The sequence below is a fragment of the Arvicanthis niloticus genome, chromosome 17, assembly GCF_011762505.2.
Source record: "Arvicanthis niloticus isolate mArvNil1 chromosome 17, mArvNil1.pat.X, whole genome shotgun sequence".
NCBI lineage: Eukaryota > Metazoa > Chordata > Mammalia > Rodentia > Muridae > Arvicanthis > Arvicanthis niloticus.
The window spans coordinates 42,092,230-42,111,943 of NC_047674.1; the positions used below are offsets into that span (position 1 = coordinate 42,092,230).

The 19,714-nt window shown below is 37.3% G+C and overlaps 1 protein-coding gene across 10 annotated transcripts in view; it reads left to right on the forward strand.

The window, feature by feature from the left end:
• Fam135a (family with sequence similarity 135 member A) overlaps positions 1-16,125 on the forward strand; it is a 78,869-nt gene extending 62,744 nt beyond the window's left edge. For all 10 annotated transcript variants that reach the window (XM_076915144.1, XM_076915145.1, XM_076915137.1 and 7 more), the window contains 7 exons: positions 609-769; positions 2,404-2,495; positions 2,951-3,048; positions 5,354-5,505; positions 6,768-6,878; positions 12,447-12,560; positions 14,714-16,125. In XM_076915144.1, the coding sequence (XP_076771259.1) occupies positions 609-769; positions 2,404-2,495; positions 2,951-3,048; positions 5,354-5,505; positions 6,768-6,878; positions 12,447-12,560; positions 14,714-14,919 (934 nt within the window). In that variant the 3' untranslated portion in view covers positions 14,920-16,125. The remainder of the gene's footprint in view (positions 1-608; positions 770-2,403; positions 2,496-2,950; positions 3,049-5,353; positions 5,506-6,767; positions 6,879-12,446; positions 12,561-14,713) is intronic.
• Positions 16,126-19,714: the final 3,589 nt, after the last annotated feature.

Consider the following 19,714-nt stretch of genomic DNA (forward strand, 5'->3'; position numbering starts at 1 on the left):
GGTGTCATGTTAAATAGCAGTTGTGTTCATAGTCTTCAGATTAGATGTATTATCACACCAGTACTGTATGCTGCCTGTTAGAGTCGTGCACCTCTCGTGGTGCTGCTCCTTAGTGGTCTAGTAGAGAAAAATTCGAATAACCCACCCTGCTTGAATACCATGCTCACAACTGTGCTTTACATGATAGCTTCTTTCTTTCTTGTTTTTTAAAAATTGTATGAGAACAAAGAAGAAAGAGTTTGACTACATGATAAATATCAGTTGCCATTTTCCCAGTACTTTTAGTTATTCTATGCATGTAATAGTAAATTTTAGAGAAAGCATAAACCATTCCTAACATTTTCTTAGTTTCAAGTTTAAAAGACTATTTAAAGTTACTTCAGGCTTAAAGTGTTCATTGTATTTAATTAAAATATGTACTAAAAGAACCAAAACAGTTATCCTTTGATAAAATAATTTAGACGACCCGTGTAGTTTCCTGATCTTTACAAACATTGCTGCTGTTCTTTTCCTGCACTTCTCCAAATTCATTATGTTCTCTTTTTGTTTCTAAAAACAAAATCAACCGATCTTTAGTAAAGACTGTTTTCTATAATACTTCACTTCAGCTTCCTCCAGGCAAAAGAAGAGTTGAAGCAGCTTAAACTGCCTGGCTTCATGTACAGTGACGTTCCTCTGCTGGCGTCCTCAGCCCCATACTTCAGCATGGAAGAAGAGGATGGTTCTGAGGATGGCGTGCATCTCATCGTCTGTGTCCATGGTCTAGATGGTATGTGGCAGCCATTGATGCCCACCATGGCAACTCAGTATCTTTTCCTAATAGAACATTCAGTTTTCTGTAATCTAAATTAATTAAATATTACATTTTGAAACAGAAATGTGCTTTACTTTACTAAATGTAATATTAGATTTTGATTTTTGTTCTTTTTTAAGTAAATTTGCCAATGATATATATATATATGTATATGTATATATATATATACATATATATATGTATATATATATATATGAATGATGATCTGACACTTGTGTAAATGTTTTAATTTTGATGGTTTTATCAACTGTAACCTATAACCTCAGGACTGTCCCTTAATAGTTTTCTATTCCCTTTTACCTTGCTTCTTACACCTTACAGGTTAGAGGAAAAAGTGGTATCCTTACTAATTTTAGGCATCACTAAAATCATGCTATAGCTTCACAGCAGCCATGGTTACTCAGCAGATTTTCCTTTCTAGTTTGAGAAGCTAATAGAAAAGAACAACTATTTCTAGATTAATATGGCATATTACTATAATTCTACAACAAACTATATTGTGGGATATAAAAAATATTAAAGATCTTTTTAAAAGATTCTTTAAGAAGTAAAACATCCTCAATATCAATCTTTTAACCCTATTTTCAAATAATGTCATGTCAAAGAATTATCTGCAAAACAAGATTTTTTGACAGAATTTTTTGGCAGATTTCCTTTATTGAAAATTTCACAACACAGACTGTCCTTATGTCACATAAATTGGTTCAGAATAATAGAAAAAAGATGGAGTGCAGCCCATTCTTTGGTTATTCCAACTATGGCACCAAATCTGCTAACAGCATCATACCAACAATCCCCTAAACAGATTAAAGTACAGTACATAAGTAAATTACTATGCATAATTGATGAGATACAAGGACCATTCCCAGTGACTGTGAGCTGTGAAGCAGACATTAGGCTGTAGGTGGAACTACTCTCTAGCCCATAGTTGTGATGACTTGGATGTTTCTAAGCCATGTAGGACTTACACTTAATAGTGAAAGTTAGAGGTGTTCATTTTAAAATTAGAAATAAAAAATCATAACATGCCTACACATTGATTATGAAATACCAAGCAGTAAATATTAGAAGGGTAAAGTAAAATTGAACACCTGATAATAATGTGTACGTATTCCTAGCAAACCAAAGGAATCAGAAAAATCTACTAGTTTTAAAGATGTTCCATATTTTATATCTGTATATTTTATCTCTCTTTTTAACTATACCTACTGATGTGTGTTTATTTAATGATTATTAAACTGTAGCCACCAAAGGAAAGTCAACAGACTAAATCTAAATCTAAATTGCATTCAAGATTTGTTACACAGTCACCTAGGGCAGTGATAGAGAGAGAGCAAGTCATTCGTTGACTGCTGTGGTTTCCAGTCAGTCTCTAATGGGCTGTGCTGCTTGGTAGATAGTGAACCAAACTTCTTAAGAACTCAACTGCTAAAGAATATCCGCTGGAAACTCTTTTACACAACATATTGTCTATCAGCAAGTATATTAAGACATGAACTTTCTGTTTCCAAAAATCATGAAAATGCATAATAGTGTATGTGACACCTTTTCCTCCTCGTCGACTTTAAACATCACTCTTCATTTTCTAGGAAACAGTGCAGATCTCCGACTAGTAAAAACATACATTGAACTTGGACTGCCTGGGGGAAGAGTTGATTTTCTTATGTCTGAGAGAAACCAGGTACAATAAGGCAGTATTTTCAGTGGCATCAAAGATTCTTGTGCCATTTCCTACATTTTGCTTTCTACAGAATGCCTGTGGTCCTGCAAACACTTCTGACTTCTGTGAAATTTACCATTAGTTCATATACAAAGGACATACATTCTGACTTAAGAGTTCTCTTCGTGCTTAAAACATTTTAGAGTTTACATTTCTGTACAAAAATTTTGTTAATTAAGCCATTATATGAGGCCTAAGACCTAGCTAAGCAAAGCAATGCTTTTATAGATACTGAGACTCCTTTCCCTAGAAATATCAATGTTCATTTTAATATAATGAATGCTACCATCATGAACTTGCCTAAAAATGAACTCAATTATATTGATAATACCTGAATTTTAAAAATATATGATTGTATTCAGTTTTTCATGTTGTGGTACATATATTTGTATATAATATATTTTCCTCTTGTTTAGAATGATACTTTTGCTGATTTTGACTGCATGACTGACCGCCTTTTGGATGAGATCATACAGTATATTCAGATATATAGTTTAACAGTCTCAAAAATAAGGTAACTTATATTACTACAATGTCTATTTTTGTTTTTGTGACTTAAAGAACAAAACAATCTGTAGTACTATTAACCTAATCTGTAGTCTAGGAACTGGGTCTTGAAAGGTAACTGAGCTGATAACAAGGCCTACAGCCAAGTGGTACAGTGGAGAGAGCCGACATCCATGCGTTTTCCTCTGACTTCCACATTCACAGCTGCGGCACACACGTATGTACATACACACACACACACACACACACACACACACAAAATAATTTATGTTAGTGTAGTCAAATGTAAAAATATATAACTATATTTTAGAGCTAGGAAGATTGTCTCAGTTAGTAAATTGCTTTGTTTCTTGCTATGCAAAAAATGAGGATCTAAGTTCAGATCCCCAACACCATGTAAAAGCCAGGCATGGTGGTGCACAGCTGTCAGTCTAGTGCTGGTGACCAGAGACAAGTAAGTGGATCCTGGAACTCACTGGCCAGTCTATCTAGTCAGTTTGTGAGCTCTGGGTTCATTGAGAGACCCTGTCTCAAGAAACAAAATGGAAAACAATAAGATAATTGATGTCAATCCCTGACTTTAACACGTGCATGCATATATATGTACCTGTATGTATATGCACAGAAACATACACACAGCCACTCAACATTGAGGAAAGGTTATATTATTTTATTGTATAAAGTGTTCAGAATAAACTTTAGGGACAGAAACTAGCTCAGTAGTAGCAGATATTATCCCTGTGCCTTGAAAACAGTCTAATTTCATAGACAATAACCAGGAGAGCTAGAAGCTTCCAACAGATTGAAATGATGGTTGTTTGAGGAGATGCAAATGCTGACTACCCTGACTTGGTGATGATACATTACATACATGTTTTGAACCAATACATTGTAACCTTCAGATACATAGTAATACATGTCGGTTAACATTTTAAATTGTTTTTCCTTAAAGTTTTGGGGGTATATATGTGCATGCACATGTATGTATATTCACACACACATGGAGACCAGAAGACAGACATGGGTGTCAATCCTCAGGCACTGTCTACCTGTGTTTTAGACAGGCTTTTTCCCTATCTGTAACCTCACCAAGTAGACCAGAGTGGTTAGCTGGCAGACACCAGTAGTCCACCTGTCCCTACCTCTCCAGCACTGGGATTGCAAGGAAGCACCCAAACGCATATCTTTTTCTTTTCTTTCTTTCTTTTTTTTTTAATAAAATGTATTTACTCTGTGGAGTTTTTTTGGGGGGAGGGAAGGATATATGGTGACTGCAGGACAATTAGCCAGGTTCAGTTTTCCCTTTCCATCATGTGGCTTCCAAGGGATTATATTCCTAGCATTGTTTTTAGATGTGCGTTTGCTGGTTGGACTCCAGTCCTCACGCTTCCTAGGCAAGCATTTCGGCAACTACACTGTCTCTCCATTCCATTACTTTTAAACTGGCAACAGCATAAGAGCAGCAAATAGATAATTTCTTAAAAGTTGTCTTTTACATGTACAATTTCTTTTTTTTTTTTAGCACATATTCTTTTTTTTTTTTTTTTTTTTTTTTAGTTTTTTGAGACAGAGTTTCTCTGTGTAACCTTGGCTGTCCTGGAACTCACTCAGTAGACCAGGCTGGCCTCGAACTCAGAAATCCGCCTGTCTCTGCCTCCCAAGTGCTGGGATTAAAGGCATGCGCCACCACTGCCCGGCTACATGTACAATTTCATTGTTAGATTTGAGGCTTAACAAGTAAATAATTTGGATGTGTACCTAAAGAGGAAAAATTATGACCTAGTTATTATATGACTTTTTTAAAGATTTACATCATGTATACAAATGTTTTATCTTCATGAATGCATGTATGTCTTATGTATGCCTATAGCCATGAAGGCTGGAGGAGAGTATCAGATCTCCAAAAACTGGAGTTACAAATACTTGCAAGCTCTAGAACAATTGCTAGGATCTGAACCAGGGTCCTCTGCAAGAGCAACAAGTATTTTTAACTGCTGAGCCATCTATGATCTATCTAGTTCTTCCAAATATTTTTAAATATACTGATTTCTACACAGTTACTAATTATGATAGGTGTTATAAAATTCTATTTCTTATAATAATTGAGATCCAATTCTTACATTTTTTTCTTTATAAGCTAAAGTATTTCAAGTATTAAACTATAATTTAAAAACAAAATCTCAATTCTTAATATTTCAAAATAATGTCTTGTGTATCAGGCTCAAGGGTTTTTATGGGGTTTTTGTTGGTTTGTCTCTTGCTTTAAAATGAATATTGTGTGGTAAATAGACTTTTCTGTTTCTTTCTTACAGCTTTATTGGACATTCATTAGGCAATTTAATAATCCGTTCAGTGCTTACAAGGCCAAGGTTTAAGTATTACCTCAGCAAACTTCATACCTTCCTCTCTCTTTCTGGACCTCACCTCGGTACACTCTACAACAGCAGTGCTCTCGTCAATACAGGTAGAAAGGTTTGTTGTTCTGTATAAAAAATGTGACATAGGCAGATAATTTTAAGATTTTTTGCTATTTATATTTAGAGGCAATTTGTCACGTACCTGAAGTCTTATAAAATATAAAATAAAGCTCATTTTTTATCTTGTTGTGTATATGAAGTAATTTAATAAAAATATTGTTATAGTAGTTCCTTACGGATCTTCCCTACTAGCTAGCTGGCCACTTTTCTGAGCTTTACCTATAAAAGCATAACAGAGGGACTGGAGAGATGGCTCGGCACTTCAGGGTACTTGTTGCTCTTGCAGAGAATCCAAGTTTGAATCTCAACACCCACGTGGTTTCTCACTCCGGGTCTAGGGACTTCTAACACACATGTATGGGGTGCACATACCTATATGCAGGTAAACGTTCATACTCAGAAAACTAAAGAAATGTAAACAATTAAAGAAGCATAACTTTAGGATTAAAGGTTATGTGGCATAATGCCAAACCAATATAAATTGTTTATTAAGATATGACAGGTCCTTACTTTGCCTATAGGTTGAGTTAATTTTTTCCTTGGATTTTTCTAATATGATAGCTTAGTCAGATTCCCACTGTAAAAATACATTTAAATTTTCATTGGTGAATCATTTCAGTTTCTTTTGTACCCATTTCCAACCAGTGATTTCAGATTATCACTAGAAGAAAATGTTGATAAGTCATTCATTCCAAGTGCTGTTTAAATTAGTCTTCTGTTTGTTCTTTAATGTCCTTTACCCTGAAAGTTCAGTGCATAAACATTTGGACCTGCTGTGGTTAAAGTTTTGTTCTCTCTGTTTTATACTTTTTTTTTTCTTTTTTTCGAGGCAGGGTTTCTCTGTATAGCCTTGGCTGTCCTGGAACTCACTCTGTAGACCAGGCTGGCCTCAAACTCAGAAATCCACCTGCCTCTGCCTCCCAAGTGTTGGGATTAAAGGCGTGTGCCACCACCGCCCAGCTCTGTTTTATAGTTTTAAGTAGGATGTCTAAAGATACAATCATTCCAAAGTTGCTGTTTGTATACCATTACATATTTTGTTACTACAGAAACCTCCATGAGCCACCATTAAACTATACATGTAAATATGTTTATCAGGGAGTAGAAGTTCTTGGCAAATAAGTTTTTATTAACCAACAGAATGTTAATTATTAAATGTTATTTTTAAAGAGTATATATTAACATTAATAATCTTAGTATGTATTTCTAGCTTCCCATATGTGCTCACATATCATATTCAACTTTCTAGGTCTCTGGTTTATGCAGAAATGGAAAAAATCAGGTTCTCTTTTACAGCTGACATGTCGAGATCATTCAGATCCTCGCCAAACATTTTTGTATAAGCTTAGTAATAAAGCAGGTGAGTATGTAGCAACAGTTCAGAAGATAGGCTTGTGGGCTAACAGATTGTCAGGTGTCTTTCTGATGATGGAACTCTGGCATAATTTTAGAAAGAAATAGCAGAATCTAATGCTAAGCTATTAAAGTAGTTCTTAATTTTGTGATATGATTGTTTGTTTACAAGCTGTATTAAATTGTGTGTGTGTGTGTGTGTGTGTGTGTGTGTGTGTGTGTGTGTGTGTGTGTGTGTGTGTGTGTGTGTGGTGGACACATGCATGCCACAACACACATTTGAAAGTCAGAGGACAACATGGTGGAATTGTGTCCTTCCACCTCCATATGGGTTTGGAGGTTGAATTCCCGTTCTCTGCCTGGATCAGCTAGCACTTTTACCTGACCTATTAGTCTGTCTATTAGTACTGTCTCTATTAGTCAGTATTTTCTAGCACGATCTCTGTCCATCTCTGTGTTCTTCTAGCTGTCCCCCACCACAGCCTTCAGCCCTGTTGATAAACTTCCAAATACTTTACTTTCTTGTTTCTTGGCTCTCAAACATGTTTTTAAAATGTCAAGAATTGCACTTTCTTTGGGGATAGTGCTATAATATTTCATCTTTCTTCTTTTTTTAAAGTCATGTTTTTTTCTCCTCCAACTCCTCCCAGATGCTTCCCGTCTCCCTACTCACTCAACTGTGTGTTCTTTTCCCTCTTTCTTTCAAAACACAAAAACCCAGCAGAAACACAGAAGTGAAAATCAGAATAAGCAAGAGACAGTAAAACCCCACAAAACCCAAAATATAAATACAAAAAAAATTACGATTGTTTTGTTTTGGCCAACTACTCCTGGGCCCAAGACTTGCCCTGAACTGTGGTTAATACATCTAGTGGGTCTCCACTGAAGAAAAAAATTTTCCTGTTGTCAGCAGGTATCAATTACAAATAGCCTCTAGATTAGAGGCAAGAGCCTGTGTCCACTGTGTCCTCTCAGGAATGGGTCTCTGCACAGGCCTTGTGCGTGCTGCCACTGTCTCTCTGATTTCTTATGTGCATCAGTCCTGTCTTACAAATACTGTTTGCTTGAAGTCATCCATTACTTTTGACTTACAGAATCATTCTCTTCCACATAGATCCCTGAGCCAATATTGAGGGATGGGGTTTGATGTAGACATCTTATTTATGACTTAGTGCTCCAAAGTTTTTCACTTTGCACATTGTCCAGTTGTGGGTCTCTGTGTTAATTCCTTGCAAGAAGAAAAGTTAATTCTACTGCAAGAAGATTTTTGATATGGTTTGAGTGAGGTACCAGTCTATGCATATAGCAAAATGTCTGCAGAATAATAGTGTCGGGTTTCTCAGAGTCTCATGACCTATATAATCTCAGGATCTCAGCCACTTTAGCAGTGGGAGGTATAGGTTCTAACAAGGAGTGAGCCTTAAATTCAAACAGAAAGTGGTGGTTACTCCCTTAACATTTGTTTGCACAAGTGTATTATTGCACAAGTGTATCTTGTAGCAAGTTGCTGTTGTGGGTTGCAGACTTTGTAGCTGGGAGGCATTGATGCTTTTCTTTCTCTGGTAGCATACAGAATACCTTAAAATACCACGAATGCTAGTCAGTAGAGGTGAAGCTTCTAGGTTGGCACCAGGTTAAATTCTCTGTTTGATAACATACATAAGTGTTGTCTTAATAATAGAGCTTTACCATCAGGTTATGGAGGGCATCCAAAAGCTCTGGCAATAGCCTGTGATGTGTAGGAGTTGGTCAGTGACTTAACCCATTTCTGATGTTGGAAGTTTTACTTGGTAGCAAAAGATACACAGTTGGGGTATTGCTCAGTGACTCAGTCCAGATTGTTTATATGTTTATATACTTAAGTCTCCATTTGGTTTTTAAATGGTCTTCAGTGTGTGCTGGTCCTCCCCATATTCCAGCCTTTGCTCTTCTCTTGCATCCCCTTCCTCCTCAGCCCTGCATTCTAGTTTCTCCTTTATCTTCATGACACTGCATTGTATTGACCCTTCCTTGGAGGATCTTCTCTTACCTGATACCTTACTAAGTACCTGGCCTCTGTGTTTATATGGATTACAGCACACATTGAAGCGTAAAAGCTAATGTTCACATGGAAGAGAAAACATACAATGCTTGTCTTTTACGTTCTGGGTTACTTCACTCAGGATGATTTTTTTTTAAATATATATAGCTACATTTATTTACCTGTGAATTTCATTTTTCTTAGGAACTGAATAATATTTCATTGTGTAAATGTTTTATTTATCCATTCATCCACTGATGGATATCTGGTCTTTATATAATTCTGGCTTTTATGAAGAGACCAGCAATAATCATGGTTAAGCAAATGACTCTTTGGTAGGATGAAGCATCCTTGGATGTATATTCAAGAATGGTACAGCTAGATCTTGATGTGTATCTATTCCCAGCTTCCTGAATACTGCCTGCACTGATTTCCATAGGGGCTGCACACATTTTCACTCTCAAAAGCAATGGATAAGTGTTGTGATTTCCCACCTCCTCACCGCCATGTGCTGTCATTTGTTTCATTGCTCTTGGCCATTCTCGGTGGGGTGAGACGGAATCTCAGGAGTTGCGCTTTGCCTCTCCCTGCTGACTGGTGTTGAACATTTCTATTTCTCAGCTATCTGTGTGTCCTCTTTTCAGAACTCTCTCTTTAGTTCTGAACCCCATTTTCAATTAAGTTACTTTTCTTGATGTTCTTCTCTTAGTTCCTTATACACTTTAGATATTAGCATGCTATAGATGTGTAGTTGATAAAAATCTTTTTCCTGTTCTATAGCCTGTTGCTTTGTCCAGATCATGTTCTTTGCCATATGGCAGCTTTTCAGTTTCATGAGATCCTGTTGATTAACTGTTGGTCTTAGTGCCTGTGATGTTGGTGTTCTGTTCAAAATATCCTTTCCGGTGCCAGTGGGTTCAAGCCTAATCGCCACTTCCTCTTCTGGTCGATTCAGGGTATCTGCTCTTATACTGAGGTCTCAGATAATTCACTGTTGAGTTTTTCTCAAAATGATAGATAGGGATCCGTTTGCATTCGTTTAGGTGTAGCCATCCAATTTGGTCAGCACTATTTGAAGATACTGGCTACTGGCCTCTCCAGTGTCTATTTCTGACTTCTGTCTCACAGATCAGGTTTCCGTAAGTGTGTGGACTATGTCTGGATCTTTAATTCAATCCCAATTGATCAATGCGTCTGTTTTTATGCTGATATCATACTTAGTAAACTGTTACTATAGCTCTGCAGTACAGCTTAAATCAGGGGTTATGGTACTTCCAGCATGATGCTGTTGTTTTTATCATTATTGTTGTTGTTGTTGTTGTTGTTGTTGTTGTTGTTGTTGTTGTTGTTGTTGTTGTTTTAGCTATTCTAAGCTTTTTGTGAAGCTTAAATTTTTCTTTTCAATTTCTCTAAAAGAATTCTGTTGGAATCTTTATGGGGACTGCATTTGATCTGTGGATTGCATTTGATCTGTGGATTGCATTTGATCTGTGGATTGCATTTGATCTGTGGATTGCATTTGATCTGTGGATTGCATTTGATCTGTGGATTGCATTTGATCTGTGGACTGCATTTGATCTGTGGATTGCATTTGATCTGTGGATTGCATTTGATCTGTGGATTGCATTTGATCTGTGGATTGCATTTGATCTGTGGATTGCATTTGATCTGTGGGTTGCATTTGATCTGTGGGTTGCTTTCAGTAGAATGGCCATCTTTACTACATTAATCCTACTGATCCATGAACATGGGAAATCTTTCCATCTTCTGGTGTTTTCCTCAAAATTTTTTTAGTGTCTTAAAGTTTTTAATTATAAAATTCTTTTATTTGTTTAGTTAATGATCCCAATAGTTTATTTTTTATGCTATTATGAAAAGTACTGTTTGCTTGATTTCTTTGTGGGTCGTTTGTATATTAGAAGGCTACTTATTTCTGTTTCCCTTTTGGCTAAAGATGTTGAACATTCATGTAAAAGTGATGAAATGCCTTGTCCTTATAGAGTAGGAAAAGACGATGAGGGGGCTGGAAAGATGCCTCCCGGGTTAAGGGTTCTTACTGATCCAGGTTCTATTCCTCGAACCAGCACAGCCGCTCACAGACATTTGTGACTCTAGTTCCAGAGAATCTTATACTCTCCTCTGGCCCCTGGGGGCCTCATCAGGCACAAGTTTATACATATATACATGTGGGCAAAATAGTTACACGGAGAAAATAAAATGGATAAATTCTTTTGTTTAAGTGGGAATAAACAAATCATCGTTAGAAAATGTTGAAATATAAGTGCCCATGGTGCTCTGCATGCCTCTGTGCCCAGAGAGACTGGGTTATCCAAGGAGTGACTAGTCAGTGTGCAGGCCTGGGCATGGATTGGGACCTGCCCTATCATGTGTGCCCAGGGGAGAACAGATAGGATTTATCAAATGTGACTGTGAAGAAGGCAATCATTTATTCTTGATATTTTTATGGAATATTTGTGTTTATGTATGTGTGCAGATGATTAATTCCTTTATAGATATTCGATTGTTTCTATTACTGCTTGAGAATCGTGGTTTTCAGCTTGTCATTCAGAACAGTTGTTAGCTTTTCATGAGGAAAAGTGTAGAGTGGCTTTATTTTCTGCATATGTGGCTACGAGTCTTTACTGGTCTTTCTGTAGGTTCAGCCTTTTAAGAATCACTCTCCTTGAGTTACAAAAGAAAAAAGATGACTCCAAAGTCCTTCATTCAGAATCAACAGTCATCCCCACAGTTAACTTATCCTAAGATTCTGACTCAAGCATAAAATAACAAAATTTTACTGTGGAACATTCTAGAACAAAACACCATGTCTACATACTTCAGTTCTAATTGATTGCCATTATCTTACTTAATAATCCCAAGAATTTTTATTTATTAATCAAGGCGAACATCAAATTTTAATGTTGATGATGCTAAAAGGTTAAGTACTACATGGGTTAGTTCAGTCGTCAGGTAACTCCTGTCCATAATCTGAACTCACCTCTATAGAAAAAAAAAGGGTGTGTGTATGCTGACAAAAGTGTGACTAGGTCACAGAATCCATTACTATTGCCACTAAGAAAATCTAAGGATGTGTCCTTAGTCAAATAAGCAGAATATGTGAGTGATGATAGACAGGTGTTATGAGGGAAAACAGAAGAAAAAGCTTTAAATACTTTTAAGTGGAATGGTATGCTTTTATGAAGAATGTGACTTTGTGTCTTTGGGAGTATCCATAAATGTTAGGAAGTATGTTCTGGGAGGTAAGAATGCCATCATATATTCCTACAGAACCCTAGAGGCCCACATCTGAGTCCTCAAGTCTGCCATGTCGGAGTCCTTGTGCTGTCAGTGTAAACGTGGATTTGTCCTAGATCGCAGATTGCATACATTGAAACAGGCTTTTTCTAAAGAGTATGTAAAAATTTGAAGAGTAGATTCATAATTATTTTAAAAGTCAAAAACTAAATACTGGTGAGGAAATTTAATTTTTATGATATTAGTAAGTTTTAAATCTGGTTAAGTTTTGCATTGTGATTCATTATTTTCTACCTGTAGGGCTTCATTATTTCAAGAACGTTGTGCTGGTCGGATCTCTGCAGGATCGCTATGTTCCTTATCATTCTGCCCGCATCGAAATGTGTAAAACAGCTTTAAAGGACAAGCAGTCAGGTAATGAAGTAGATCAGAACCACCACCAGCTTTGTCTGTGAATGAACTGCTCCCAATACGCCTTGAAGTCACTTCTTTCCCTTCCCTCCCCTCCCCTCCTGTGACAAAAGCTGTTCTCCATGTCAGTTTCCCTTCCTGATATGTGAGCTGTCTTTTGTGTAAGTAATGCATCTGCATTCCGCTCTCTGGAAAGGAATCTGATCTTTGGCTTCCCTCCATTGTTGGGCTTTGGTTGTTACGTAGTGTTTGTGCTTCACACTTTCTGTACACGCTTAGGTGGAGAAGGCAGCAAGGACTGCACCCTGTATAATGCCCTGAGCGCTCCTGCTTCCTTTGCTGCTTGGTAACATTTAACTCATAGCTAGTTGAAGCTTCGAGGGAACCTGAGTCTTAGTTGCTCATTTAGTCACTAAAGCTCAAAGATACTGACAAATACAGGACTAAGTCAAGGATCCAGGTCTTCTCCCTTTAGTGCTGTCTCTGTTCCCTTTTTAAACACTTGATCCTTTTCTCAGTGCATAACATGACAGCAAACAGCTCCTTACAGCAGGGGCTTTTAATACATGTGTGCATTGGCAGAGCCTAGTGTGGTACTTGGTTCGTCTCACATTTGTTGTGACATCCAAATAACTAGAGCCTACATAGGGGAAGTACAAAAGATGTTCATGGGCAGACAAAAGAAAATGAATGTCTTTTAACAGTGAGATTCCGAGCTGCAGGACTGCTTCCTGTATTACCTAACAGTAACAACAAAAAGTGTTCCTTTTTAAACATACTTTTAGGAATACCGTGGACTTACAAAGCCAGTTTGACTCCCATTGAAAACTGAGGAAGGAAGAGAATGAAAAGGGCTGTTGTAGCTGTTTTGGTTGGCTGGTTGGTTGGCTGGTTGGTTGGTTGGCTGGCTGGCTGGTTGATTGGTTGGTTGGTTGGTTGGTTGGTTGGTTGGTTGGTTGGTTGGTTGTGGGTTTTATTGTTTTGGATTGGGGGCGATTAACTTATGTGTTGTTAGTCTCCTTCTAATGCTTGTCTCTTTGACTTTATTTTTCTATATACTCCATTCTTGTCATTCCTCAGGACTGCATCCTGCTTCTAATCTCTCATGCTTACACTGGCTCCTCCCTTGGAAACATTAGCTACTTATCCATCGATGATAAGTAGTATATACACACTATAAACAATGTGTTAGCACCTTAGAGCCATACTTATTACACACAAACATGCTGTATCTAATCTTTATCTCTTTTACTTAACATGACTTGCTAAACCCCTTGTATGAATTAACTTAAAAAGGAGCAGGGAGCAGGAGTACAACTTTAAATTCAAGCAGATTCGGGGGTTTGTCTGTGTTGTCTACAGAGAAAAGGGATCTGTTGTGATGTTGTCTTTCCCATGTTCCCTCTCTCACCCTTCCTCGCCCTTCCTGATCCCCTTCCTCTTCTGTTCTGCTTCTATGAAGTACATATTTTATTATTCTTGTTTCTTTCCTTCTTTTCTGACCTCTGAAAGTGTGGTGCATATTCAGTTATAAAAGAGAACGAAATCATGGCATCCATGTGAAATGGATAAATCTGATATCACCATGTTAAATGAAATAAGCCTGGCTCAAAAAGAAAAACGCCGTGCTTTCCTTTAATGATGGGTGAAAGAATCAAACTTCAAATTAAACTTCAAACTTAAATACATGGTGGAGAGCATGAAAAGTGCTAAAACCTCTCAGACCACAAAAGCCAACTCTGCAAGCCAGCTCGTACTCTGACCGGTCAGAGGAAGGTGCTGTGCTTTGTCAAAAAGTCCTCAGTAGGCTATAAAGTATTTTATCTAATGAAAACATTATCATGGTCAGCTTATTTTCCTTGTTTAGCAAATTATAATTGACTACATTCAAAGAAACTGTTTCACATGCTTTGTTCTGAGTTTAAAAATTGACAAAAATAGTGTATAATAAATTTGAACTGGCCAGGTAAGGTATTATTATTATTAATATTTCTGTAAATATTCCTTGTTAAACATTCTCAAAATAATAGCTGAAGTACAAATTTGATACTTTTCTGCTTTATGTGGGAATAATATAAATTGTATAAATTAGAGAAAAGTTGACATAGACTTTTTTTAAGTTTTGCAAATAATTTTTCGTTTTGTCTGTTTCATAGGACAAATCTATTCCGAGATGATCCACAATTTGCTTCGCCCAGTTCTACAAAGCAAAGGCTGTAATTTGGTTCGATACAATGTCATTAATGCACTGCCCAACACGGCCGATTCGCTCATTGGGAGAGCTGCACACATAGCTGTTCTTGATTCTGAGATATTTTTAGAGAAGTTTTTCCTGGTTGCTGCCCTCAAATATTTTCAATAGGACTGAAGCATCATTAGAGACTTACCAATTACCTCATTCAGCAATGATTTAAATAATGTATTATAGTTGTGTAGATGCTAAGTTTATCACATATTTATACCTTTTTATATGGAAGATAATTTATATCATCCATGTGTAGAGCCTTTTAAACATCAACTTTACTTTCTAGGTAATGTGGCTGTGCAATATTTTTTTAATTTTATCTTTTTACTTTTCTATTTTTCATATATTTTGCTACCTAAGTGTTTCAGTGACCCTTGTGCCGGTGTGTGTCTGATCATTTATTATTGGCTTCCACGATCCTTATTCAGACTGTATCACATTAATGGCTGCCATTGCTAGAATAGAATAGTATTTTAAATTCTCTAATGTGGGGCTTTTAGTAGACAATAAATTTTTCTTTTAACACTTAATTCTGTTTTAACTGGAAGTAAAATAATGGCTGCTAGAATGTATTTTTGAAATCAACTTGTTTAATCCTAAGATATTAAATTTACATTTGATCAAACCAGGTGGTTCATACATGCCAATGTTTTAAAGGTTTTCTATAAAATCATATTGTTGCTATTAAACATGTGTCATGCTTATTAAAATATATTTTTACTGGTAATTTCAACATTATTTCTCATATTGACTTTTATTACTGGAACTTTTCTTGTTCATTACGAGCTTATACAGATTTTTGAATGCCCGCTGCCTTGATTTGGTTGGAATTTTGTTAAACTTAGTAATGTTGCTTGAACTTTCTCACAGCAGCTCTGTAACCCATTTCATAGAGTTCCTTGTATATAATAATTAAATGTTGAAATTTATGAAGTACTTTTATGAATTTAGATAATTTTTAGATACTATTAAAATTTATCAGGCTAAAAAATCATGTAAATCGAATATTCAGTATAAAATTGAGAGATGATTAACTTTATGTGTTTGGTAGTACAGATGCAGATGTTTTTGATATATGGAGATATTGAGTCTTTACAAAAGGTGCTTATTAGCATTAAATTCACTATTTTTCCTCCTGTTTTACTTGTGAAAACAGTAATGCACTGCGGGTGGGTGGGAAGGTCTGTTTCCACTCACCGGTTGTTGTGGGCAAAGAGTTGTTGAGTCTGTGTCATGTACAATTGGTGCATGTTTATTTTTAGTATCGTGTTAATTGCCTCTGGTGTTAATAAATGAGCAAATGCCTTTCTGGAGGGATAGCAATGACATTTGTAATGCTTGCTTGCTCCTGGAATGCCGTGGCCTGAATACCATTCTGTCCGTGATGGATCAGTCTACAGTGGCATAGCCATCTTGCCTCAGGGAGTCATGGACTAGTGTGTTGTAAGTGTGTGAGCACATCCTGATGCTGCCCAGCACCCAGATCTCTTCTTAGAATGTGCTCTCATCATTAAGTGAAAAAATGGCTGCCTATGACTTCATCCATAACTAGATATTGTAATATATTCCAAGTTTTTAAAGAGTTTCATTGATGATTTTTTTATAATTGTTTACTTTTTAAAGATTATTCAAGATTTTTATGAACTGAACTAAGCAATAAATTTACCAAATTGTAGCTGGAAAACATCAATGCATTCATTATCAACCATATAGTTTTGCTACCTATTTTTTATGTTTGGATAGGTTGGATAGTTGATCTTTTACATTTAAACATCTTCTGACTTGACAGGCCTCTTAATATAAGCCATTCCTAAGGAAAGCTCTTAGGATCGTAGTTAACTGGGTCTTGTTCATTCCGATATTGTTTTAAGTGATTGTGGTTTAAAATCTAATGCTTAATTTCTGATTTATTAGAAAAATCATCATATATCAATTACCTCCATAAAGTGACATTCTGAAAGAGAGGGAATATGATTATCTTACATGGTACAATTGCTCTTAGAATGAACCCCATCAGTATATACTAGTAACAATTCTTGGTTGGAAACAGTGAATAGTTATGATTAACTTATGCAGAATAAAAGAATGTATTGGAAGACTAGCAGGTCTGTCAAGGAATGGATGAAAAGCTAGAGAACAGGATTGGAGGACAACAGCCAAAGGAAAATGCTATTCCGATGTCATCTGACCATGAGAAGAGTGAAGGAAGATGCATGTACTTGCTGGCAGAGAACCTGTGGAGACTGGCTTTCAAATACTCCCTCAGATTTCAGAGTCTGGTGGTAATGCCCAGCTGACCAGGGTGATGTTTTGTAGTCACATGCTAGGGTCATGGAAGACATCAAATGTATCTGACCCTGGGTTTCCAAAGTAGGAAATGGGCAAATCTAAAAAGAATCATGCTGCTCGTCCCACTTTTTAACGCCTAGAAGTTCCATAGGTACTGCTTGAGTGGTTTAGTCCAGGGAGGGTGTTTAAACTTTCAAAACAGGTTGATCCTGAGTTCTAGCATAAACTGACCTCTCTGTAGATGTAGGATCTTGGACAAATTCTTTGATTTAAAACAGTCATTTAGACCTCATCTCTAAGAAAAGACAGAATGATACCAATTGTGTACCAAACCCAAACCAGTTAAGCATGTAAAGTGTGTCCTCCCTTGATCTCTGCCATTCACTATGGGTAGCGTTTGCTTCTTTAGTGATTAGTCTAACAATTAGGATCAGAACCATCTCTTCTGTATACAATAACAGTTTCTTAGTTACTCTTCTTTTGCTTTGACAAGACACCATGGCCAAAGCATTACTTAAAAAGAAAGCATTTACTTGGGAACTTAACAGTTTTAAAGGGTTAGCTAGTCTGTGATTATCACGGCAGGATGCAGACAGGCATGGTACTGAATCTGGCATGAGCTTTTGAATCAGAGCCCACCCCCAGTAACACCTCCTTGGGCAAGAACACACATTGCAATCCTTCCCAAAACAGCTCTACCACCTAGGGACTAGACATTCGGATGTACGAGCCTGTGGATGGGGCCATTCTCATTCAAATCACCATGGTTCACTCGCTGACCCCTGTAGGCTTATAGCCATATAATGAAAAAAGTATTCTGCCCAATTTTAAGTCTCCATAGTCTTTCCGTTTCAATACTGTTTCAAAATCAATTTCTCTTGAGTCTCAAGGAAATCTCTTAACCGCCATATAAAAGCAAATCATACTCCAGCATACAGTGGCACACAATATACATTCCCATTCTACAGGGGGCAAGACAGACAGTAAGGAGGCAGAGCACACTCCATAGCCTGTGTCCTATGGCAAAGGACTTAGATGACTCTTGTTCCCCTCTATCCTTGCTGACTGCAGTATATTTTCTTGGGCTGATTCTATAGCTTTCTTGACAGGTAGTCCACAGCTCTGGGATCTCCAAGGCAGGCGATCCAGGTTCCCCTTCACAGCTTCCCAAAATGGCTGGTCTCTGGTTTCTCCATACCCAGACTCCCCTGCTACAAGCATAGCCTTTTAATTGTGGAGGAAGATACAATAATCCTTTTTCTGTATCCTCTGGATGCCAATTCCAGAACCACAGGACCCAAATTGCCAAGTTCTGCTTTTTGTTGCTGGAACCTGGCCCCTCCTTGAATTATATTTGCATAAACTTTTCATTGATGATTTTCTTTGTTGCTTAAACTTCGCTTTTGTTCCTTTTCAAGAGTTGGGAGCTTACTGAGTGGGATACAAAGGTGTTTGTTTTATTCCATTTTGAATTAGGGCTTTTAGGGTTTTATCTGCATGAGTACAGGGCTTGGCTCCCACATGGCATTTCCAGGTGCTTTATCGCTTCTCAAACTCAAAAAGAACATTTATTTATTTTTACATCCTGATCCATAGACAGAGAGTGGCACTGAGCCTGGCATTGGCTTTTGAAATCTCAAAGGCCACTCCCAGTGACAGCCTCCTTCAAAAAAGCTACACCTCCTAATCACTCCCAAAACAGTCCACTAACTAACACTACTGGTTCCAAAACCCAGCCTGTAGAACTGTCCATCATCCTGTAAGGCCAGTGTCAGGAAGATGGAATAATTGATAAGATCTGTGCATCCTCTCGATAGCAGTCCCCTGACTTACATCTACAGGAAAAAGTTCTTTTGATAAACAGTGTTGTGTGGGACACTTTATATAGTACAAAGTGTCCATTAAGGCCACAGATGAACTGTATGAAATGAAAGATAAATCAAGAAAACAGTTTGTTATGAAATATAATGCAGTAAAGGCATACCTGGTGGGCACATGCTAAGGTGTGCACCTGAGAATTTATACCTTACAACAGATCTCCTATAAAGTGGGTTTATTTAGGGTAGAGGAGGGGAGTGAGGACCTGGTAGAGGCAGAAGAATAGATGTGTAGACAGGCAGACAGACTAGGAGCAGAGCCATGAGGGCAGAAAAGAAGATGGGGCTCAGAGAAGGACAGAAAGTGGAAAGAGACCAGCGGATAACGTGGGAACAGAGAGCTGGGAACCTGGTAGCAGCAGGTGAAGACAAGTTGTTGCTAGGTCCCTGGGAGGAGTCTAGTGGAATCTCCTGTAAACTAACACAGCTTAAACATAATTATTTAAAAGCAAATTGCTGCCTTCTTCATAATTGGATAATCGAATTGATTCTCTTGAAGTCAGACCTGTCTCCCAGGCTGCTTAAGACTATAGTGCAGATTGGGGGCTGGTGAGACGGCTCAGCAGTTAGGAGCACTGGCTGCTCTTCCAGGGGACCTGAGTTCAGTTCCTAGTAACCACATGGTGGCTCAGGACTGTCTATAAAGGGATTGGATGCTCTCTTCTGGCATGCAGGTGTACATGTAGACAGCACTCCTACATAATAAAAAAAAAAAAAAAAAAAAAAAAACCAACCACCAAAACAAA